Below are 23,897 nucleotides of genomic sequence, written 5' to 3' on the forward strand. Positions count from 1 at the left end.
ACCTCAATAACAAACCCGGGAAATATCTCATCTTACTTGTTTAGGCCCCCCAAAAACTTTGCGAACATACTGAATCTTCCAAAATATTTCCATTCTTTCACTCATATGCTCCTGACTTACCCACTATGATCTGAATTCATTGCACACCCAGGTCAGAAAACACAAAAGATCTACTGCTGACGCAACTCCCATTACTATGGTAATCAGATGCTCCATGGGTAAAATCTCTCTTCTGAAAAACCACGACTGTGCTCATAAACCACAGAGTCTGTACTGCTTACTTTCCGTTTCTATTCAGGAAGCTCTTGCTGTCTTTCTTATGCAAATTTGCTGTGTGAACTCTACTGTGCCGTTGCCGTCTGACACTGCTTTCCAGACCAGTGGAAAAATATGCGTAATTGTAAATGTCATGTGTCTATATCTCCCATGTAGGTTCATACTCCCTCAAAACACTTTCAGTTGGAGATTACAGACAGTTCTGAAGCTAAGAGAAGCATTTTAATGTTTGCTGAAATGACACCAGGTTCAAACCACACACAGCTAATCTCAAGGACAGGTACGTACTCTCTACTTAAAAATGCAATATATGAAAAGATAATGAGCTTTACAATAAACTGATAATTTACTGTTTACTCTTTTTTAAGGGATTGAAAGGAACTGCTGCATACTGTACAGGCAACAAAAAGCCAGGTCTGAAAAGATCTGCCACTTTTCACAGTCAAGACCAAAAGTTCAAAAACATAAAAAGTCACTCTGCATTAGAAGCTGTCTGAAGTTTTGCTTTAAGGTAAGAACTGCTTCCAAATCTCACTGTAACAGGTTAGCGTTAGGGTAAAAAAATAAATAAATGTCATACGCTAAATTACAAGCATGGAAAACAGGGACGGGAGTAAACAGGATTTTCTGCAGCACCTGCTTTACGCTACAATGATGCCCCTGATACACTGAGCCGCTTTCAGGCTGTGGCTGATACCTCCTGAAAAATAAGCAAATTAGACTGTTGAAGTACTGCATCACTGCGTACATTTGGAATCAAATGACTGGATGCCTGCCTGTATGGTCTTGATCAGGATCGAGCAAGGATGGAGCAATGGGAACCAACAGGGGATTCTTGTGCTGAAGGGACTGAAAGGAGACTCAGGGAACTGGCATCAAAGTGGTTCATCGAGACTCAAGTGCCACTCATCGTCAACAACGGCCTCTTCCCTACTTGGTTCCTGGGTTTCATCACCAGAAAGTAAGTATTTTTTATAAGGAAACAATTGGAAATAACAAACTTTTACTCTTAATATTAGTGTACTTTAGTTTGTAAAATCACATCCCCTAAAATGCCACGATGCTCTATTTTTATGGAGAATCTCGCTTTGTTTTTTTAAGTAGTTTCGCTTTTTCATTATAATGCTACATAAAGAGCACAAGGGACAGTCATATAAGACCTGAGTACCGGTAATGGCAGGTTTATGGAAAGGGCTCACAATGAAACGGGTTTTCCTAGGGGATTTACGTGACTCGCCTCTCGTCAAAATCTGCCTCGCTGTTCCTGTAAACGTTTGACAAATGGGCTTCAAACGCGCAGGTGACAGTTTTGAAGTAAAGGATTTTAAACCTGTGTTTGGTCTGTCTACAGGGATGCTGAAGAAATACTCAGAGAGAAGGAGCTGGGCTGCTTCTTGATCCGTCTCAGCGATAAGGCGATTGGATACATACTGTCCTATAAGTGAGTCTTGATTTAGTGTAAATAAGCTGTTGTTCTATAGTCTGCATTGTATTAAAGATGTATGATATTCATGTGCGGCTGCATATAGTGTAATCCTCAGAAATCAATACTGCTTCTATGAGTTTTGATGTGATCATTACTGTGAAGATCCTATGAAGTGTGTCAAATTTTTTAGGACTCCTTCGAAGCTATTTTTTTTATAGCTTTCCTTATCAGAGGACATTCAGGCTCCAAAATTCACAAATGGGATGTTTCCGTGTTACATTTACTCTCACACAGACCGAAGCACTATACTGTCTTCAGTCAGTCACTGCAAATCTTGTTTGCAAAGCAAATTCCTTTCATTTGTATTATTCTTTATGTATTTAAAATTGCAAATTAATTATCAGTTCGCTCTGACTGTAACAAGGAGCCAACAATAATGTGTTGTCAGCACTTTAACAAACACTTTAACAAAGCAAATTCCTTTCATTTGTATTATTCTTTATGTATTTAAAATTGCAAATTAATTATCAGTTCGCTCTGACTGTAACACGGAGCCAACAATAATGTGTTGTCAGCACTTTAACAAACACTTTTTTTTGTCCGTTGCAGAGGCAGGGATCGGTGCCGACATTTTGTGATAAACCAAAGTGAAACGGGACAGTTTGTAGTCTGCGGAGACACTGAGGGACACGACACAGTGCCTGAGTTAATAGAATACTACAAGTCAAGCCCCGTTGAGCCATTTGGAGAGTATCTGACATCTTCGTGTTTTGCGGTGAGACAAAACTCTTTTTTTTTTTGGTGTCCTTTCTTCAAATAACACCGATCCAGGATGGGGTTCTGTAACTGGTGTTTTGTTCCGGCAGGAACTGAATGAAGACCTGTATGATATCATCCAGCTCAGTCCCAAAGAAAAACCTGTTGCTGCTGTCAGAGCTGTAAAGAACACACGAAAACATCAGACTAACCCAACCCGGGAGCAGCAACCTAAACAGCCAACAAAGAGCAACAGGACACTAGAGGTGACTACAGTCCTTAAAATAAGGAGACATCATCCTCACTGACATGTTACACTGAAATTATGACTGTATTGATATCTCCAAGTTGACTTTAAGAAACTGGCTTGTTTTTTAAAACAGGAAGTACCACCTTTGCCTCGGAGGAGCAGGCACCTTGATTGTGGCCCCCTCAATGACCATGATAGAGTTTTGTATGCTCAACTCATGAAGCAATCACCCAGAGCCCAACAAATGTGTCAGGACAGTTCACCCAGAGCTAACCCAGGGAGAGCTGAGAGGTCGACCACCAAGGATCAGCACATTGGCAGGTGTAGTCCTCTGTCAGAATCAGAATACTCAGAGCTCGACCTGCTGGACGGCAGGAGCAGGTCTCTGCCGCTCTTGGATATCAGCTCTGATGGGGAGCAATCCTACAGACTGAGCGCGCCTCCCGACACCCCACCAAGACTCTCCCCCAAGCCAATCAGAATACCTACGGGGTGTGTCCTGCCATCAGAGAGAACGGATCAGTGCAGCAAGCCAGGCAGCAGCCACAGTCTGGACTACATGAGTAACAATGCGGTTTATCACCTGGCTGGCAGGCCTGGTAGCCCACACACTATATCCTTTGACACTAGAGCCTTAAAACAGAAGCAGCACAGTGATTCTGTGTATGCTGAGGTCCTTGTTGAAGCTCCCATGGGCTGCCTCCCTCATGACAGTACATATGAGCTGATTCCCATCCACAAGGAAACAATCAAACCCAACAGAAACGCGTATGAGACTCTGGAGGACAACAGACGCAAACATAACCCCTCATCCTGGGGATTAAAGGTCAGTCAATTTATTCAAAATGCTCTAATTTATATACTTCATTCTCTACATTAAACTTAATATTCATCCCATTTTATTATTTTTTTTCTAATAATCGTCTTTATCTCCAACAGAATGACAAGTGGAAATGGCTCTTCCCGGAGGCCAAGAGGAAATGGTGAAGAGGTTACCTGACCAGCTACTGAAGAAAATGTTTACTAATTTGACACTACTGTGGCCAATATACACTCTGTGACAACTTGTTTTATATATTCAACATAAAAATGACATCATCTGTATTTTGGTTTTTTAATGTATTAATTTAAAAGTGACCATATGGTTGGAATTTTCTTTGAAGATATAAACCAATATGCTATTAATAAAACAAACTGTTATGTCATTATTAAACACAAGAGCCTCTAAAATGATTGTTTTCTGGGTGATGACTGCAATGAAAGAGTTTACCAGTCCCTAAATGCACGACTGCAGAGGGGAAAAACATGCTGTTCAAGCTACAGTGTGTGATTCACAGTGAATAGTAGTTTATGTTGAGTGAAATTGTTTCAATCCTCTCACCAGCAGAGACAAACCTGAGTGTATTCAATATGCTTCATTTGTACTAAACTTTTAATGCTAGATCACAAAATGTTTACTTCTTGGCAGGTGCAGTTGACAGTTTTTGTGTAAAAAGAGGGAGGTTACAGTTGACAAAATGATAGATAAGACAATAGCAGAAATAAGTTTAATCATGAGTAAATGGAGATAAAAACAGTGGAGTGTCAAGATGTAAATAATATATCACCATACAAAGGAGAGTTACCTTTTGTGTTTGCTTTCAAAACTGTGCACAGCATGCTATCCCCATGGGATGCACTTTTATTGTGGTTTTCCTTCGCGGACCTGAAGAGCATTCCTGTTAAAAGATAATTTCTCATATTAATTCTGAGAATTACCGTGTACTCAGTGGAAATTCCTCCAAACTCACATGTACACTGTTTAACGATCTGAGCTCTAATGTTTGGACTGCCTGTTGCTGCCATCAGTGGAGCGCTTCCTTCACAGGAAACTTTATTTGCATACAGATTTCAAACGTCTGTACATGACAATGGTGAGGAAGTGGATCATTCGTGCTGAAATGTCATCTATTTTCTTTCATCACGTTGCTCTTTTACTTTTATAATTATAGTTTTAGTGAGGCTAGTAAAACTCCAGTAAAGCTAATACCTCCATCTGTTTACTTGAGCACTTTCACCGTTACTTTGTTGAGCAGTTGACAACAAGTACTTCCACTGAGTGACAGAAAATTAGACAGATATTAGGAAATATGCTGTTTCTTCTGAATGTCATGTAATAAAAACCAGGATATGCTAAACCACTAAAATATCAACAACTTTGACATTTCTGTCATGTTCTCTTTTCACAACTGAGATCCACATGATAAAGTGTCACTGGAAAACAAAAGGTAATGTTTTTAAATACTTACAACAGATAAATAAGATGTCACAACTGCCTGATTGTATGAGTGGGTTTCTGAACTTCTGAGTTACACAATAACAAAGCAAACCAGGTTTATGTGAAATACACAGAAAAAATACTTTGGCATCATGACAACACAACTAATAAGGTATAAATTTCCTTTCCCTTATTTATTTATTTTTTTTATAAATCATTTGTAAGCAGTTCATCAACATATTCCACATTTATAGCAGTTATGTGGCAGATATATGGAAATGTTTAACATTTGGATGCTACTGTATTGTCAACATCAATAAATGTTGTTAATACAGTTATGTTGTTAATAAATGACCAAGTGTAAATCAAATCTTACTGTGTGTTAAAACATATTTGAATGAACAAATCATTAACGGTACTCATAAAGACAAGTTGGAGCTTGAAGGTTTTTTGTGATCTGGGAAACAGTAGTTTGACAAAAAAAAACGTAAAGAAAATTTAAAACTGAAAAGGCAGCTCAAGGCCTACTTATTTCTTTTGGAGCTTTCACCCACATCTCATGGTCATAATGTATTATTTGTTTATTTTGTTAAACAGGAATGGGTTCAGATGAACTATCATAAAGTTTCATTTTTATGAAAAACTAACCAGCACTAGCTTTCACAATCAACCTGTCTAATTGCCTTAATGCAGTTTGTTGAACCTCTACTGTTGTTATGCTGTGAGAGCTAAAGGCAGCATCTTAAATCACATTAAATTAAAGCAGACAAGGTCTCATGGAGTGAAACCAGTAGTTTCACACTCTGTCTGTCCTCTCTCGACCTCAGAAACGGCTGAAATAACAGCTGCTTTACAGCCGCAGTATCACTTTACACCAGAAGCTTCTCTGCTGGAATCATAATTAACGAATGTTCCCAGTGAGACCATGTAATTAATGAAGCCACGCAATCAGCAATGCACTGCCCTGAAAAATGTGATACTGCGCTCATAAAGGGAACTTGAGATAATGGAAGGAAGAATGAATTGGCTGCTCTGATGACTGCGCACTGCTTAACAGACGTAACAGACAAGTAGGTTCCTCAGTATCAACCTCTCTTCATTATTAGGTACTGTATACAGGATATCTTAAAGAAATCAATTGCTCAACATGGCTCATTTTATATTTTGGTATTAATCAATTAGTTTGCTCAGGTGCTCCTGTATGTTTTCTGTCTGCAGTTCCCCACAAGGTGCAGGTTAGATCACAACACTTTCAGTTATAGTTGGAGTTCTTCACGGCTTATTTCTTTTTGCATTGCTTGCCAATAGCTAACAGGAGAGTAACCAAAGCTCTTTCCACATAGCACACATGGCATGACATGGTGTGGGCCCTCAGGGTTGCATGTTATGTTCTGTTGTTTTAGCCTGCAGCTAGTGTCCCAATTCTTACAATGTACTGTGTACATCAGACTCAGCACTAGCAACCAGGTCACATCCATTTTGTAGACGTTGCACTTAGCAGCAAAAAAAAAGATGTGACTTTTAGCAGATGCGCTGCCTAAGCATCTTTGTCTTCATCTGCATGTATGGTTACCCAACATCAAATTGAGCAGTATGACTTATCGGCATAACCTGACTAAACACGAACTGTACAAACAAACCAATATACTGTACTCCATATGTACCTGATGCAAATCTGCACCCTACAGCCCAAAGAGCACGACCCATTAATCATCAACTAGCATGGCCAAGACTATTTCCTCCAGATTTTCGTTAAGATTAACTGTGTGTGTAGGATGTAATCATACTTGTGAGTGCTGACACAGCTCACTTCTAATGATCACATCCTCCTTAACAAGCTCATATGATGGGCTATGCGGAGGCACAGTCATTTCCTGATCTTTACTGTGCCCACTCCTTGATCATCATGGGTGGATTGGTGCAGGTGGGCAGGTCATATGAAGAACTTGTTATAGCTGCAGGTCAGAAATGACTCCCTTTTGATGACAAACAGCGAGAGCTCTTTCATGCTATTTTTTTCTAACAACGATAAACCTGGAGTCACACAAAGTAATTTGATCAGTACACACAGGAAAAAACAAATTTATTCAGAGAAAGACACATCTGAATTCACATAAAATACTATAAAATATATATCCAAAAGATGGCTGTAACTTACATGTCATGACGATGGCTGAGGCAGAAGATGAAAGCTACCAAAATTAGCTCAGATGAAAAAGCCCTTCGTCCAACTGGAGAACATTAAAATATGATTGTCATCGTGTTCCAGCTCCACAAGCAGAAATCGAAACCTAAACACTGCGAGTACAAATATTGCATAGCCCATATAGAATATCTGTATGCCCTTAATGCCAGTGCTGTATCCATTCACTTCAAGCTTTGTCTATATTACAAATACTGAATATTTAGTCTGTCACTGTTGGAAGACTTCACTGGGATTTATCTCCTGTGTAATAGATAAATAGGCTTTTTTTTATTATTTTTTTTTTAATGCATTTTTGAATGTGCACAACAGGCACTAATCCAGAGTCTAGCTTATTTCAGACTTGTTTGATTTACCATTTTCAACCATAAATGTGGAAAGCATAGCCTTTTTTTCCAATTTAGGTCAAGCCCTTTCATAGGTAGTGAGAGGAAAATACATTTTGATCAACAGTAATAAAATCCAGGGTCCTTTCAGCTTCTTGGAGTATTTTGTTCTCAAACTTAGCAGACTTCATTGAGGTAACGACAGCTGGAGAGGAGGCCCACAGAGGACTGATGTATGTAAGAGACAGGCACTGTGTTGTGGCCAGGACATGGTTCAGGTAGAGTCCTGACGTTCAGCATGCTGCCCACTGTAGGAACCATCCATCCAGTCCTCTTAAATTCGTATATGGAACGTACTGGAATAACAAAAGACACATTACAGTAGTAGCCATTGTATATAAAACATGCTGTCTTACTGTAAATGTGAATATAAACACAGGAATCAGTAACAGATGTGTTCATCATTTCAGCGGGAATAGACCAGCTCAGTATCACATTTAAGCATGTAATACACCGGTCAGTCCACTAGAAGGTACCGTGTCAGTGTCACATTTTGCCTCACCTGTGTGTGAAAAGTACACGGATGTATGACCAATGCGATTGAGGTCATGTGACGGAGAACAAAAATAAAACAAACACCGGACATACACCTGACCGGCAAAAGTTGACCTGGATTTCTTTCAAGTAATGCAAGTAAGAAATGCATTCATCTTACGTAGTGTGTGTTGAATAACTTTGGCATACAAACATTATTTACATAAAATGACTTATTTAAACCATGAACTTTTCCTAAAGCTAGACATGTGGGTTTTGGTGTAGAAACCTAAGGCAGCTTACTTTTCTTACCTAGGCGAGGCAAAACATGTCACTGACTTGGTATTGTCAAGTGAACTGTCTAGGTTGGCTAAAGAGTTGAGGTTATTTGCATTTTAAATGGATGGGCATGGTAGAGCAAGATTAAGGTGATGCTGTTAGACTGAGATGTTTGTATCGAATGAAGTTTACACAATGTATTGAAAAAAAAACATTAGTTAATTACCTTAAAAAATCCGGAGCCCTGGTTATCATATTTTCAAAGTCAGCATAGGAGAGTTTGTTGTCTCCGTCCAAATCGGCCTCCTCGATGGTTTTCTCACACACCAACACGACCTCTTCAGGAGTCAACTCCTCCTTTGTCAGTCTATTTAGAGTCTTTTCAAGGTCCTCTTTGCACAGGTAATTATCCACATTGAAATCTATGGGCAACAAAGGTTATGGTAAATAAATATTTTATTTTATTTAGTTCAGCTCCGGGACATTTGGAAAAATTGTGAATGATGTTTTAGAAATTCATCAATACCATATATTTTAAAGGCATATATGGCCTTTAGTTCTCGAGGAGCCATTTCACTGAGGACTGAGAACATGTCCACAAATTCATTGAAGCTGAGATTCCCCGCCCCATCCTCTGAAAATGACTCCACAATCCTGCTGCAGAAAGGATTTTCCTTTGAAAGAAACAGGATTATATTTTAAATATATTGAATAATTGCAAATGCTCATACACATTAATATAAATGTAATAATCTCTGTAAACAGAAGCACCTTGTAATTAAAAAAAAAAAATGGACGAAGTTTGCATAAGAAAAGAAATCCATAACCATCTTCAGAAAGCTTTGACAGTTTCAGGAACATGTGCTCTCCATGCTGTTCTTTCACACGAGCTGCAGAGGTATGAACCATTCGGTGTAATCTGCTGAGCACAGGGTTCAGATGAAAAAAGCTGACTCTCTCTCTTTGCCGGTAGCCAATATTTTCTCCTCTGTTGGTCAACCATACGTTGCTACTACAGGTTTTATAACCCAGATAATTCACTGGTTTGGGAAAACTTATAATTACTTCAAGAGGATGTCATACATTTCAGTAATTCTACTTTTGTATTAAGACATGTTGTCCTGACCAGAGTTTGAGGTGACAAGATCAGCAAAAGAAGACTAAATGAAGCCAGGCTATGCCATTTTAACTTGATATCCCAAAATACATGCGAGTGGAGTCTGAATCACTCTGCTCTACTCCACACAGCTCATTAGTCATCATTGAGGAATTTGGGTGACTGTGTATTGTGCCGTCCCCATATATCCTGTCTCCATTTTTCTCCTGCCATCCTTACAACCCAGAAATCATGTGACAGTTTTACAGGCAAGGGCCAATTATGCCAAGAAGAAGGACACATTATGAGTCTCTGCGCTAAGCCCTTGCTGGATAAGGAGTCCATATTACACAATACGATTGGGCGTGCAGGAGAAAAATGGAGGTAAATGTGGCTGTGACGTTATGCAGCCTGCCAAGATGCTTAAAAATAGGAAGGGAATGAAACTGTCAGAATGGAGCGGCAGAGCATTTCACGGCACATTAACTTTCACAAGCTTACAGGATGTGGTGTCGTACAATCAGATCAGTGACGACGACGGTTAAAAATCAATTCTGCCTCAGGACCAGAGTGTGTATTGATTAGACGACGGTCGACATGAGCAGCCGGTGCCACAATTGTGTCCTTGTAGCACAATCCAAAATAAGACAAACACAACATGGTCGACACTGCTGGTGAAACGCAAAGAACAGATAGAAGAGGCTGATCCACATTGGAGTCACTGTTAGTTTGTTCTTTACCTTCAATTCTGGCATGTTGACTATCAAAGCTAACGGCAATTTACAATCAGGATCATTAGTATAGTCCATTGGTACAAGATGTGGAGCCAGCTCATGGTATCTGCCATGCAACCTAGAACAGAAAATAAAAAACACTTTTTGAACAATTTTATTTGCTGCTGTCATTCAGAAAAGAAACATTTATCTGTAAACACATGATAATTTGCATCACAACTGATGTAATAATCTAAATAAATTTAAAAAAAAACTCGAAACCTTGCAAATAGCTCGACTGCTTTTAACAGTGAAACAATGTAAATCCTTATACGTTTCCTATATAAAATACAGTTAAGCATGGGGCTGTAGAAAGACTAAAGTGAATAACTCTGAGTATGCCAACATGCTGAACCAGAGCATCTTTCTCTCTTCCATCATTCTCTTTTATTGCTTTAATTTAATATTATTTATTACCTAGAATAATGTCTATAAACTGTCAGGAGGCTGCATGAATGATAAACACACAAAGTCTTATCTGCAGCCTCCATTTCATCCTGTCCTTAGACTAATCCTGTCATTGCATGCCTTCATTGGCAGAGCAGAGCCATTAATCAGCAGGGATGCTGGTCTTAGAGGATAAACTCACTACAATTAAATTAGATAAATCTGTCAGAGTGATGGGGTTTCATTGGTGATCTTTGCCCAAATCATGAGGACACATTTTATTGCAAAAAAATGTGATGATCTCCAGGAGGCATAGTAACACTAGGTTTTATTTCCAAAACTACAGCACATTTAAAAAAAATCCTGACTTGTTCTGATCTGGTGTTAATGCTGGATATGACGTAATGCTGAAGGGTTTAAAATATGACCATCAATGATAATCTCCTTCTTTGATGTTACATAACTGCTGTAAGAGTTGCAGCTGTGGACAGAGACAAGAGTGTTTTATAATGGTCGTAAAGTGTAGGACCCTATTACACCCTCTGCCGATAGATAATTTTGCCTCCAATCCACAGCTAGCCTTGGAATCAAAGTCAATTCAATATCACTGAAGAGGAACTACATGTGTACTTTTTATTATTAAGGGAAATGGAAGATAAACAGAACACTGGCTTTATTTTGCTGGATAGAAAAAAAAAAGCCGAACAATAAAAATGGATTAAAAAAAACCTCTTTAACTGTGTTGGGTCCAATGCAAGGAGAAATTAAAATCAGAAGTCTGATTAAACTCTTGCTGGAAAAACTGAGGTGAGGTTGCAGTTTTAATATAGCACACACAGTTACACTCTAACACAGATTTGATCTCCTCTCAGGTCATTTCAGAAGACAGTAAGAGAACACAAATTCCTGTACGTGTTCTTAGAGAATTAGTTTTTTACTGCACATTTGTGGGAACAAACCAGACACTAAATTGCGGCGTGCCTTGGACCACACAACGTTCCTCGTTATCTAATGTTACACTGCAACATTCTTGAGTGTCTGCATTTAATTTCTTTAAGTAGCTATTTATCTTCCAGCATCTAGAACGACTGACAAAAGATACAGAAATGTGAGAGTCACTGGTCGATCCTATTAAAAAGAAAAGCCAGTCATTTACGTCTGTCATCAAGTGGGTGAGTGACAGGAGGAGAGAGACGATGCTACCCAGCGGGTCATGATACCAGTCTAATCACTAGATCGATTTATATCAATTTCTTCTCTCAATGTTGAAATTACACGTCGAAAGATGTAGAAACATGACACTTCATTTGGGTCGGACTGAAAACAACACCTCAGTCAAAAGGTCAACACGACTTTCAACGTTTTAGGTAACATAAGAGCTTCTGCGACAGGAAATAACATACTACGCCTTCACTGACAGCCGCGAGCAATTTTTTTATTTGTGACACATAACAGCAAACCCCATAAATAATTACCACATATACTGTGCCAATCATAGTTTGTTCGTGTCTTTGTTGGGTTTTAGCAGCATCCTGTTAATATTTGCCAGGGTGATCTGTTGATTAGGTTGGATAGCAGACTCCTTTCTGTACGAGAGAAATTAGAAGCCACTAAACTGTAAATTGCAGCACTACACAACTTACATTTTTAAAATGCACTCTTTAATTTTGCTTTACATTGTTGATTCATATTCATTATATGACACTAAAAACATTGCATTTAGACTTACTGCCTGACATTTTGATGATATTGACACGTTTACACATGTTACAGTTATAACCTACACCTTTATTAATTGCATGTGCCCTTATGCCTAAAGGCTACTTGTTTTATTTCCACCTGTGACTGAGTTCCTACTACTATTTTCTTAAAACTGTATGTCAGATGATATTATCAGAGTTACAGTATATAACTTATAATAACGAACAGTGGTAAAATGTGTGGTTTACACCTGATCAGCAGCACATCAGTGATCAGTCACAATCAAAAGGTAATAAAATTCTTACCGCAGAATTTCCTTGCGAGTAAAAAACGTGCAGTCCTTCAATGGGAGAAAAACAGGATGTCAACAGACTAAACATATAAATGCATAAGTCTGATAAAAGGACTGTACAATGACACATCAGTGAGTCATTGGAAATAACATTATACAGTAGTTCCTCTGAAGTCACGTGAACAACCATTACTGTAAAGCGCTGGTTGAGGTGTCTGATTTCTATTAAATGGTGATGTGTGTGAGGACACAAGGGAACATGATCTGCTGCTGTTTGACATGCATGTGATGGCACACGCATTATCCAACAGCTCTACCAGCGGCACCTCAATTTACGTTTGTCTTTTGTGTCTATTCTGTCTGAGCTGTGCTCCTGGGTGTAAGAAGCAGAGCGCAGTCAGCTGAGCTCTGCAGACAGTGGGATTTAAAAAGATAAAACTTTCATGGGCCACCTAAGATGTCTGGGTTACGATAATCGTGTGAGTTTATTTAAAGCAATATATCTAACCAGTCATCACAACCTACTCATTTCCATCATACAAGATATGAGCAATAGAAAAGGTAGTACAATGGTGTTTGTGGAGTTTTTGTTGAAACTACTATGTGGAAAGCTATACTTTGGATTTCACTGCTCAAGCTGAGTCAGCTGGTGTTGGCTCCAGTGTCATATCTTACACCTTTAAATATTTGATCCAAAAAAAATATAAGACATGTAATGTATTGAGACTAAATAGGGAAAATAACTATGTGACAAACAGAAAGCAGCAGTATTCTAAGAGCAGCTGGAGTAACCAGAGAGGCTCTTGAGAACTAAACTGTGTCCTGAGAGTAGAGTTTCACAGCATATCACGCTGGCTTGGCATCAATTATTAAGTCCACACCTAATCACATGATAAACCTGCCCACACGAAGATGTTTTTCTTCTTCGTTGTTACAGGCAACAAAAGGTCAGATCTTCTCAGATGATTACTGAGTGTAAGATCCTCCACTCTGCAATGAAATCAAAATCTTCTGCTACTCTCACCTATCAAGACGATGTCAATATTTAAAGAGTAGAGTCATAACTGATCACACATTAGAAAGACAATGAGTACTGCTTATCATTAAATGAGTTGGGATCCAGAACCTCCTGCTTGAGGTTAAACAGTACTAATCATCAAGCTTGAAAATATCCATTCACTTTTCTCTCCATTAAACATCAGAGAAAATATAAAGAAAGGAAAATAAGTAAACTGTTAAGTAATATTAGCTCATTGTGGAATAGTAATAAAAATCACTTAAGAGCACTGAAGCAATAGGGCCTACTCACAGGCATAGATATTTACTTTCACACTGCTTTCATTCTACACTTTGTCTTCCACAAACACGTTTTATCTAAATATTGTATTAACTGAACTTAAAGTCTAACAGATTTAAAATAATTAGTCTGCAGGGGTTACAGTCACGTATCCTCCAAAAAGATGCAGGTAGACACAAACATGCAAGCTCACCTGGTAAGCATCCAGTTGCTCGTCGGTAAATATGGTTTGCTTATTTCCCATCTTAAACAGGTGATCTGTTGTTTGTACACATTCCCAACACTGAACGTCCGACGCCTTTTCTCTGTGAGAGGCATTTAGGGGCTCCGCGGAGTCACAGTCTCCGTACAGGATGAGTTGATATCGATGTTAAAAAAAAGGTCACTTATGTCCTTCCTGGAGATGTCCGCCATGACTGCACAATGATGCATACTACATTAAAAAATAATAATAAAAAAAAAAAACAGTCAGTACCAGTCAGTGTCCAGTTATTTCGGAGACAGTGGATGTTGTCTGCAGAGCCCAAGGAGTGCAAACTGATCCGCTTCTTAAGCACCCCGGTGGTGTCCAGACAAACCAGTGGCACCTCCGGTAAATAAGTAAATAAATAATGAACTACAACCTGATGGTTATGAAGATGATGTAACTACTTACCGCTTAATATTGATAAAACCTTATAGTTAGGCCTTAAATATAACTTAGAATAATAATATTATTATTATTAGTGGTAGTAGTAGTATTATTAGTAGCCTATTATTATTCATTAACATGTAATCCGTGTTGTAATGTTACAACTAGTCAAGGTGGAGCTAAGGTGATCAACATTTAGCCTTCTGCATTTTATAAACTGAGAGAGACGGCAAAATCCCAAATTATGGCGCTACTGTAAACTGATCATCGGCCTGTTTTGTTTATAAACTCTTCATCCGCAGTCAGCTGTATTGCAGTAGGGGCCTATAATATTTCAAGTTCCATTGAAATATTATAGGCCTAGTAGAACATAAGTACAATATTTTACAGTATTTGAGTAAATACACTTCTACGGGTAATTAATTATATGCACAGACACAACCTTAAAAAAAATATATATATATTTACGGTATTTTCCCCGTTTTTTGAACCAAATTTAGTCGAAAAGCATTTATTTATTTTATTTTTTTTTACCGTTTCGCCCCTGATTGGATCAGACTTTACGCGCTCATTAACTTGATATCCCTTTGATTTAAACAACACGCGCGCAATTTGACTTTTATTTAGCGTCGATCGTCAACAGATCCGCCAACAACATAATTGTCGCCGGCGTTTAGTGTCGGGAAGTAAAACTTTTAATTGACGAAGGAACCTGTTGCGCGGGGCGCAGCCGCCATCTCTTAACGAAACCCCGGAACAACGTTTCCAGGTGACTTGGAGCGCCACGTGACGAAGCCTCCCCCCCCCTCCTCCTCCACGTGCTTGCTGGACTGCGGAAACCCGGAAACCCCCCCCCCCCCCCCCCCAAGTCCGTCTCATCCAACCTGCCTGTTGTCACGAGCAACGAGCCGAGTGTGGTCCTGACTGCACCCGGGACAGGTGGAAATTGCGCACACGCACGCACGCTGTAACCACCGGCCTCGCCCTTTTCCCATCGCGCTTGGTTAAAAGCCGTCGCTCTCGTGTTGGTTAGTTGTCTATAAGTTGCCCGACGATGGACTCAAAGCGAGAGAAAGACCAAGGTACGTTGCTTTGTTGCTATGCTGCAGCCACTAGCGGCGGATGCTAAGTTAGCAACCTAATTGCTTGATACACACGGTGTGCCATCACGAGAGAGAGAGAGAGGGGGGGAGAGGAGGGGAGAAAAAGCGGGGATAGTAACCATTTCATGAAATAACCCACCCACTTTCATCCGGCTGAATCATCCTCGTGAATACACGCAGCTAACACACAAAGGGCAGCAACCGACCCGAGCTAACGACGCTCAACGTCGCTGTTTGCGGTTCTGCGGAGCGACATTGTTTAATAATCCGGAGGCGATCACGAATGACGGATCTCGGTTTGGTTGTCCTCCTTGTTCCTCCCGCGACTGTTTTCATGATTCGGTCGCGTCGTCTTCCCTTGTCTGCCGGTTCTTTATGCAGTTAAACGCTGAAGTGAAGTAACCCGTGTCGGATTGTAAATCTGAAAACGGAGCCCGGCATCTTTATCTCGGGTTAACCTCATTTTTCTTCAGGTTTTTTTTTATTATTTAAGCAGGGGGGGGATTCATGTGCATTACTGACACCGCCTTAGGAAATATAACCAAATATAACTCCCCTCAGTTGTTGTTCATGCATGCAACTGGAGAGGTAAACAATGCCGCACAAAAAGCACATCTTGCCGGTTTGGGATCCTTTCCTCTGGATCTTGGCAGCAGAAGAAAAGCACAGTGTGCTGCTGCCAGATATGGAAATCACGACTGCTTAACTTGGTATTTTTCTGTTTAGATGTGATTTTATTTGTTTGTTCCAGTGTAAACAAAGCCGACACCGCTTCCAGCGTTTTCTGGTGCATCACCGAGTCACGGATTACAGAGTCAGAGGGTTGTGTGTGTGTATATATAAGACGAGGAAAGTGAATATGCATCTTATGCTGCCTGTCTTACCTCTCCCAATTGTTTCAGATGCAGACTGTGAGAAGGTAACTGCTGTGCTGCTCAAGTCACGTACAGGAGAATTTGATTTGGAGTCGATACTGTTTCTCAAATTGAGAAGTCTTGGTAAGGTCAAATAAATACATTCGTATTTAATCCTGGAAAAAGACCTTGTTTTTTTTTTTATTTTATTTTGTACTGTATATCTTACAGGCGTACATGATCTTGGATGTCTCGGGGAATGTGTCAATTTGGAGAAACTGGACCTCTCTGGAAATAATATCACAAATTTAGCTCCTCTGGCTTCCCTCAGGCTTCTTTCTATTCTCAATTTGTCCGCCAACAGGATCTCCAGTATAGGTAAGACTTAATTTACACACAAAAAAAATCTTTATTCCCATGCTGTACATTTTCATTTATCAAGGAAATTGTTATTGTTTTTGTATCTCCAGAGCCCTTGCGCAGTTGTGAAAGTTTACAGAACTTAAATGTGGCCGGTAATATCATATCCAGGTATGACTATAACTACTGACCGAATGCTTGTGCTCGATGAACAATAATGTGAATATGACATTAATTACCATGTTAATGGCATATTATACAAACAGTCAAGTGTGTTCAAATATTTTGTGACTGCTAGTTATTTTTACGAAAAATGATTCACATTGGCCCTGTGAGATCGTCTCACGTTTGTTTTGTTTTGAAACAGTATTGAGAACCTACACTGCCTCGGATCTTTGAGAAAGCTAGAAAATATACGTCTCAAAGACAACACGTACAATTACACTAATCCAGGTAATTTTCCGTGACTTTATTTAAACACATCCGCATCCGGTGGATGGAAGATTGCGATTAGTGAACTCACAATGGCTTTCTCTATGTTAGTGTGCAGGAACGTGTCATATAGAGCTGTAGTTCTTGAGATGTTCCCCAACATTAAGGTGCTGGATGGTAAGATTTTTTTTTTTTTTCCATTCATTCTTTAACTAGACATTTAACTTTTAACATGAACTCGGAGGCCATATCAAACATGTCGCCTGGATTTGGAAGTCTTTCATGTTTTATTTGTTTCATTTCAGGTGAAAGAGTCGTCGGACGTGGGAGTGACTTGTACCAGTTATGCAAAGACATTGATGATACCATCAAAGGTAAATGGTTGGTTTTTTTTTAACTAGTATGTACCAGGACTAATAACTTGCTATCACAGTCCATTCATCAGATTAAGTTGTTAATTGTTTTTAACAAGTAGAAACAGCTGTCCTTTCCTTTCTTAATACAAATTTTGTTTCACTTGAATAATATATATTTTGCAACTGTTTGTTTTTCTCTCTATAAATGTTAAGCTGGTTTATATAAGAATGGACAGCTTATTGAACATCCTGATTGCAAGCCATGGGTAGAAGATAGTTACTGGGAGATAAAGAGATCAAACAATGCTATTATTGAAGAAGCCTACAAACAGTTTAATGGTAAGAGGTTCTTTTTTTTTCTTTTCTAAAAAAAAAAAAAGGCGTGTAATGTAATCTAAGCAACTGTGGTGAATTTAAGGTGTAATATCCTGTATTTGTTCTCTCTGCAGATGTTCTTCATGAATGCAGACTCCTCAACAACAGAGCCACTCATGTAATTTCTCAAACTGAAAGGTCAATGAGCCTGAAGAAGCAACCAAAGCAATACGCCATCTGAGTTGGGCTATTTCGACATAGCTTTGTGATATTTAGCAACTTTTTTGTTGTATGATATACCATGGCTAATGTACTGTAGTTTTTTCAAATTACCACTCTATATCCAAATGCTTGATAATTACCATTGCCAGACACACGTGCTGTGTGTTTGCAGCGTGTGACATTTGTTGAAACTCCTCATCCTATGCATTTGGGTATCGAACAAAACATGTAGGTGGTGTGAAAACCTTTACCCATACTGACACCCTTCAGTGTGGTTCAAAGATGTCTTTACTTGCACAGTGTGCATTTTGTACCATGTTGTAGCCTGCATTTATGCTGAAAGCTCTGCTGCTTAAGAATTTATATAGGTTTTCAGTAATTTGAAGCTTTTTTCCATTTTGCATTGCTGGATAATGTGGGGAGTTAATGTGTCCCAAGCCGTGTGCTTTCTTTGTAAGTTGAATTTTTGCAAAAACAAAGTGATTGAATGATTGTTTCAGCTGTTTCTACTTGTTTTATACCATAAAGTTTTATTAAGTGTTCAACCAACTTGTGGAAAATATAACGCTTAAAAAGGTGTAAAGGCTGCAAATATGTTTTTTTATTTCTACTCGCATTTCTTTATATAGTCTAATTTAGGAATAGGTATACATGCATTATATACACAATTTGTATAGCCAGAGCAAAAGAAGGTGTCTTAATGATGTGTGTTCAACAAGAAGAAGCTGTCACTGGCGCCACCTGCTGGTGACAATCGTATTGCAAATCTGTTCCACTTAATATCCCAGGCCGTCCATACTTAACATGAGCAATATTAGCCCTTTGAAGGGTCACACATAGTCTACTTTTTCTTATGAGAAGGTTGCATTATTTATTTTTTATTAATTAAATTTTATATTTCACAGTACACGTAAAGTCACACTCCTAAATCTCGGTACCACTTCCGGAAGACATCCAAAGTAAGAGCAAAGGGCGTCCTGCCTCTTAACATCTTACTCGGTGTAGAAATGAGCAGCAGTATATTGGAGGGGGAGGGAAGTGCATATGTGGACCATGTCTAATAAAAAAAAAATGTGTATTCGTAGGAACATAACGTTATGAACTGTGTGAATGTTTGTAATATGAGTTTATTTTGAAAAATAAATCGCTTAGAACGGACATCCGGTCTTTACTGTTGTCAGCTTGACAAGTTCCGCTGCTGCTGCTGCTGCGTCGACCTTGGCTCGCTCAGGATGGCGGGGAACGCATGGAGGTCAGCGGTATGTAGGCGGAAATATGTGTAAATCGCCAACAATTGCGGCACTTTGTTTCAGATACTCAGCTGACGTCGGGCTCTGTGACCGTCGTTCACGCGGTTCGACTCCAGGAAAGACCCGGAGACTGCTAACGACTTAGCTCGGCGCTAACGCATAATGCTACTCGCTTGCAGTTACTATAGCAACCTGACCTCCTGACTGGCAATAAGCTAACTACACATTTGGTCTCTTGTTATAACGCGTCGTAGACACGGTTCATACCTGATTGCTCAAGTTTGATTATTTTCTGGTAAGTCTACGTCATGGCAACAAATATCTATCGTCTACAGATTCTTAATCTGCTCAGAAAATTGGGTTTATCGAGCAATGGCAAGGATAAAATCAAACCACAGGAAGTAAGTTCAACATCCGTAACTATTCAAATGTTGATTATTCTTGCTGCGTTAGAAAAAAAAAATCTCCCACAGTAGAAGTATTGTTATTGAAATCTGGAATGGGCATTTTGTTTTGCAATCTTTTCCGAGTCGGAGCGTGTTAATCGCTTGTGCGTTTCATGTAATTGTTTAGCTTTACGTGCTCTCTGGTTTACTAGACTGACCAAATATTGGCACAGCAGCACAATTGTGGACATTTTGGATTAACATTACAACACAAAGCAGTTACTCTGATCAAAGCATGCTCTGCTGCTGAACATGTATGTGCACAAGTCTGGGGTCAGTCTAGTATGCTCACTACTCCAGAAAACAACGTCCAGGTCACTTTACATCATTGTTGTGTTTTTAATGCTTTCGCCTGTTGTCATAAATTTACAATAGAACAGTATTTATTACTTTGTTTATGTTTATACGTCTTTTTTTGTTTTTTCTGATTGTGGTTTGGGTCTTTTCGTTTGGCAGGTGTCACGGGTAGTTGGCGCATTGAAGAATGGGACTCCACAGTCCAAGACATTCATCCGTGGAGTTTGTATCTTTCCTTCTAAAGCTACAATATATATATATACACTTTTTTGTTGATGATTGTTGGTATAACTTAGTGCTTGCACTAAATTCAGACTATCTTTTAAGTGTGTATTTCTGCCTGTGTCCTCAAATATTCTGGGTTTTTGTTCCACCTCACAGATGAAAACTGTTACTTTAATCCCCGGTGATGGAATCGGTCCAGAGATCTCGACTGCTGTCATGAAGATATTTGAAGCAGCAAAAGTTAGTACTGGAGGAGCATTAGCCAGCAACTGGAGCATTGACACTCGATACACAAATCAGATTAAATGATAAATCCAACTAAAGTTTAGAGTTGTTACAGCAGATATTTATTTTCATGTCAAAAGACTGCATTGTGGAAACTAATTTAGCTCTTGTCCTGTACACATGCTTTTGATCTATAGGCTCCTATTCAATGGGAAGAGAGAAATGTTACAGCTATTAAAGGACCTGGTGGCAAGTGGATGATTCCTCTAGATGCCAAAGAATCAATGGACAAGAACAAAATTGGCCTGAAAGGTATGATGACATACTCATACATTTATTTTTCTAAGAGAATATGAACTAATCTCACTATTCCGTTAGCTTTACCCTCATTTATTACCTCAGTAAAAACTCAGGAGTGAAATTGTTTTTGAAATGTGAAATAAACTTGTCAAACTTGAAAATTGCAGCACCAATAAAATCATTTTATAAAATTGTGTTGAGAGGAGGATTTTAAATGTAATGATGCATTACTGTTCACATTAGTTTGGACCTTATATCTAAAAAGGGATTTTCTTTTTGTGCTGACAGGCAACAGTTTTGAATCTATTTACAATCTACAGGTCCTTTGAAGACACCAATAGCTGCTGGCCACCCCTCCATGAACCTGCTGCTGAGGAAAACCTTTGACCTTTATGCTAATGTCCGCCCCTGTGTGTCCATTGAGGGCTACAAAACTCCCTACACGGATGTTAACCTGGTTACCATTAGGGAGAACACTGAGGGAGAATACAGCGGGATTGAACACGTGGTAAGACCCTTTAACATCACTTGTGTTGGTGTAACATGTTGTTGTTGTATTTTTTTTTTATTTTTATTTTTTTTTATATCTAAACATTGTATCTATATGTTGTCTCAATATTGTATTTTATGAATTTGTTCATTTTTGCTTCATCCACCCAGACAGCCTTTGATGTTTAGAAATTGTTCGCAAAACATTTTGAGTTTGAAGTCATTCAAATAACACTCGCAGTCACTGTGCACACTATTCATTTCAGATTGTTGACGGAGTTGTACAGAGTATTAAGCTCATCACAGAACAAGCCAGCCATCGCATCGCAGAGTACGCTTTTGAATATGCAAGAAATAATCAGAGGGCCAGTGTTACTGCTGTTCATAAGGCAAATATCATGTAAGTTTTATTCGGTCTGAATTACTTACAGTGATCTGTCATTTTAAAGCTGTTTGCTGAAATCGAACGGTTGTCCACTGTTGACATTATTTTACAGGCGCATGTCGGATGGACTTTTCCTACGAAAATGCAGAGAAGCTGCTGAAAAGCACAAAAATGTGAAATTCACTGAGATGTATCTGGACACTGTGTGCCTCAATGTAAGTCACAATAACTTTTCTTATCAATTGATTTCGTGTGAATAGATGTTTTCGATGGAAGAAGCAATGTTTTGCCGCACTCTGAACATACTTTTAATTAATAGCAGCACTATCGATGCACACTTACAGATGGTACAGGATCCCACACAGTTTGACGTTCTGGTGATGCCCAATTTGTATGGCGACATCTTGAGGTAACTAACGTCATCAGTGAAACTCCTATATTTATACTGTAATAATAGGATAGTTGGTGGGGTTGCCTTTTTTTTTCAAAGAACGTGAAGAAATGTGTTAGAACAAAGAGAGTATTCTGGACTCTCTGGATTCAACCAGAAATATTTTGACATGAAATTTAGGTTGTGTAACATTTGGAAGAACCTAAAATTAGGCAGAGTAATTTATGTTTACGTGAGCTGTAGTTTTTTTTTTTATTATTAATTTAACATCAATCAAGGAAAAAGCTACTACAATGAAAATAATGGCATGGATGATGCAAAGTATTTATAAATGTGTAACAAATCAAATCAGCAAGTTTAAGATGTGCACTGGAATAAATCCAATGTTAACCTGATGTGTTTACCATTACAGTGACCTTTGTGCTGGATTAATTGGAGGTCTGGGAGTGACTCCTAGTGGCAACATTGGCGCCAACGGTGTGGCCATATTTGAGTCGGTATGTTGTCTTTATTCCCATTTGCCACTCCTTTTTTTCCCCCACAGGCTTCAGGTAGTCATACGATCAAAATACAAGTTGCACAGGCTAACTCACTTTGTGGGATAAGTTAGTGAGGGCACTTGGAAGTGTGTTCTATTTACGTTTGTTATCTTTTTAGAAATGTCGTCCTTATGGAGATGCCGACTCTGATGTTGTGATTCATTTCTAACTGTCAGGTTCATGGAACTGCCCCAGATATAGCAGGAAAAGACCTGGCCAACCCCACTGCCCTGCTGCTCAGTGCAGTGATGATGTTGCGGCACATGGGCCTGCACGGCCATGCCAAGAACATTGAAACTGCCTGTTTTGACACTATTCGAGACAAAAAGGTAATCTACTATTCCCGAAAGGCAGCTTTGGATAGATATTTCCGTTCAGATTTAAAATTGCTTTTGTTGTCTGTCTTCAAGGTTCTGACAAAAGACCTGGGAGGAAACTCCAAGTGTTCCGAATTCACAGGAGCGATATGTCAAAGAGTGCTGGACATGGACTGAAAGGACACTCGTGAGGCCAGGAGTTAACTGTTAGGGTTTGGGTTATTTAACTTCATCATGCCATGTTGTATCTGCACATTTGAACCAAAATATGTATTTAAAAAAAAAAGACTCAGGCGTTTAAGATCCTGAATGTTTTATTTTTCTCACTGCACACTCCAAATTACTGTCTTAAAACAGCTGACCAACAGTTTCTGTTACGTACGTGATATTTCTGAGCTGTTTAATCTGTGGTAGATATTGTCTATTTATTGGCTGCAATTGATCTTAAATGTATTTGACACTGTTATTTTAAGACACGGTACTAGTGATCGCTTAACAATAAATCAAATTCTGCTGTTATGTTCGTGGCTATACGTCACATTTATGTGGTTAAAAAATAGAGATTTAAACATCACGAGACTGCCCTAACATAACTTGCAGACATTTTGCGTGAGTAACTGTTTTACTTTCTGAAAATATCATGAATGTATAAAGGAAATTTATTTTATTATTATTTATTCACTGTTATGCAAATTACTCTTGTGGGTGTCACAAGGCCTATCAGCTGCTATAATGTGTTTTCTCCAAAATGGTGCAAAATATATACTGAGTATGAATATTTACACCAAAGAAATCTAATAAATTCCTGGCATGCAGGTGGTGTGCAACTTGTATGATTTTAAAAGTAAAAATCTTGTGTTGGCTAGAAACTAGTGTGAATTAGACCTATGAAAAGATGCATTAAAAA

At 38.9% G+C, this 23,897-nt stretch overlaps 4 protein-coding genes across 7 annotated transcripts; 3 read left to right on the plus strand and 1 right to left on the minus strand.

Moving 5' to 3' along the window:
- Positions 1-435: 435 nt before the first annotated feature.
- LOC138206333 (uncharacterized) lies at positions 436-3,877 on the plus strand. The gene is made up of 8 exons (XM_069162955.1): positions 436-556; positions 645-787; positions 1,071-1,237; positions 1,628-1,717; positions 2,312-2,477; positions 2,569-2,724; positions 2,842-3,534; positions 3,648-3,877. The coding sequence occupies exons 1-8, from the start codon at positions 502-504 to the stop codon at positions 3,693-3,695; spliced, it is 1,518 nt and encodes a 505-aa protein (XP_069019056.1). The 5' UTR covers positions 436-501; the 3' UTR covers positions 3,696-3,877.
- Positions 3,878-7,040: 3,163 nt separating this feature from the next.
- cib2 (calcium and integrin binding family member 2) lies at positions 7,041-15,801 on the minus strand. The gene is made up of 7 exons (XM_069163699.1): positions 15,727-15,801; positions 14,047-14,286; positions 12,570-12,604; positions 10,144-10,255; positions 8,834-8,981; positions 8,534-8,729; positions 7,041-7,850 (listed from the first exon to the last, which is right to left on the minus strand). The coding sequence occupies exons 2-7, from the start codon at positions 14,095-14,097 to the stop codon at positions 7,829-7,831; spliced, it is 564 nt and encodes a 187-aa protein (XP_069019800.1). The 5' UTR covers positions 14,098-14,286; positions 15,727-15,801; the 3' UTR covers positions 7,041-7,828.
- Positions 15,361-18,709, plus strand: lrrc61 (leucine rich repeat containing 61). Of its 2 annotated transcripts, XM_069163698.1 has the most exons (9): positions 15,361-15,566; positions 16,490-16,585; positions 16,673-16,819; positions 16,912-16,972; positions 17,169-17,254; positions 17,345-17,410; positions 17,539-17,607; positions 17,803-17,928; positions 18,039-18,671. In XM_069163698.1, exons 1-9 carry the CDS (start codon positions 15,539-15,541, stop codon positions 18,143-18,145), a joined length of 786 nt encoding a protein of 261 aa, XP_069019799.1. In that variant the 5' UTR covers positions 15,361-15,538; the 3' UTR covers positions 18,146-18,671. The 2 variants fall into 2 exon arrangements, with proteins under 2 accessions (XP_069019799.1, XP_069019798.1); XM_069163697.1 differs by lacking the exon at positions 15,361-15,566 and having other exon boundaries at positions 16,033-16,585; positions 18,039-18,709.
- A 102-nt stretch (positions 18,710-18,811) lies between these two features.
- On the plus strand, positions 18,812-23,805 carry idh3a (isocitrate dehydrogenase (NAD(+)) 3 catalytic subunit alpha). Of its 3 annotated transcripts, XM_069163694.1 has the most exons (12): positions 19,309-19,385; positions 19,712-19,777; positions 20,279-20,341; positions 20,501-20,584; positions 20,767-20,881; positions 21,190-21,377; positions 21,625-21,758; positions 21,856-21,958; positions 22,088-22,152; positions 22,547-22,631; positions 22,850-23,002; positions 23,084-23,805. In XM_069163694.1, exons 1-12 carry the CDS (start codon positions 19,359-19,361, stop codon positions 23,165-23,167), a joined length of 1,167 nt encoding a protein of 388 aa, XP_069019795.1. In that variant the 5' UTR covers positions 19,309-19,358; the 3' UTR covers positions 23,168-23,805. The 3 variants fall into 3 exon arrangements, with proteins under 3 accessions (XP_069019796.1, XP_069019795.1, XP_069019797.1); XM_069163695.1 differs by lacking the exon at positions 19,712-19,777 and having other exon boundaries at positions 18,812-19,385; XM_069163696.1 differs by lacking the exons at positions 19,309-19,385; positions 19,712-19,777 and adding an exon at positions 19,400-19,671.
- The last annotated feature ends 92 nt before the right edge of the window (positions 23,806-23,897 follow it).

The sequence above is a fragment of the Embiotoca jacksoni genome, unplaced genomic scaffold (assembly GCF_022577435.1).
Source record: "Embiotoca jacksoni isolate LCO1_2020_lvr unplaced genomic scaffold, fEmbJac1.0.p SCAF_3, whole genome shotgun sequence".
Taxonomy (NCBI): Eukaryota; Metazoa; Chordata; class Actinopteri; family Embiotocidae; genus Embiotoca; species Embiotoca jacksoni.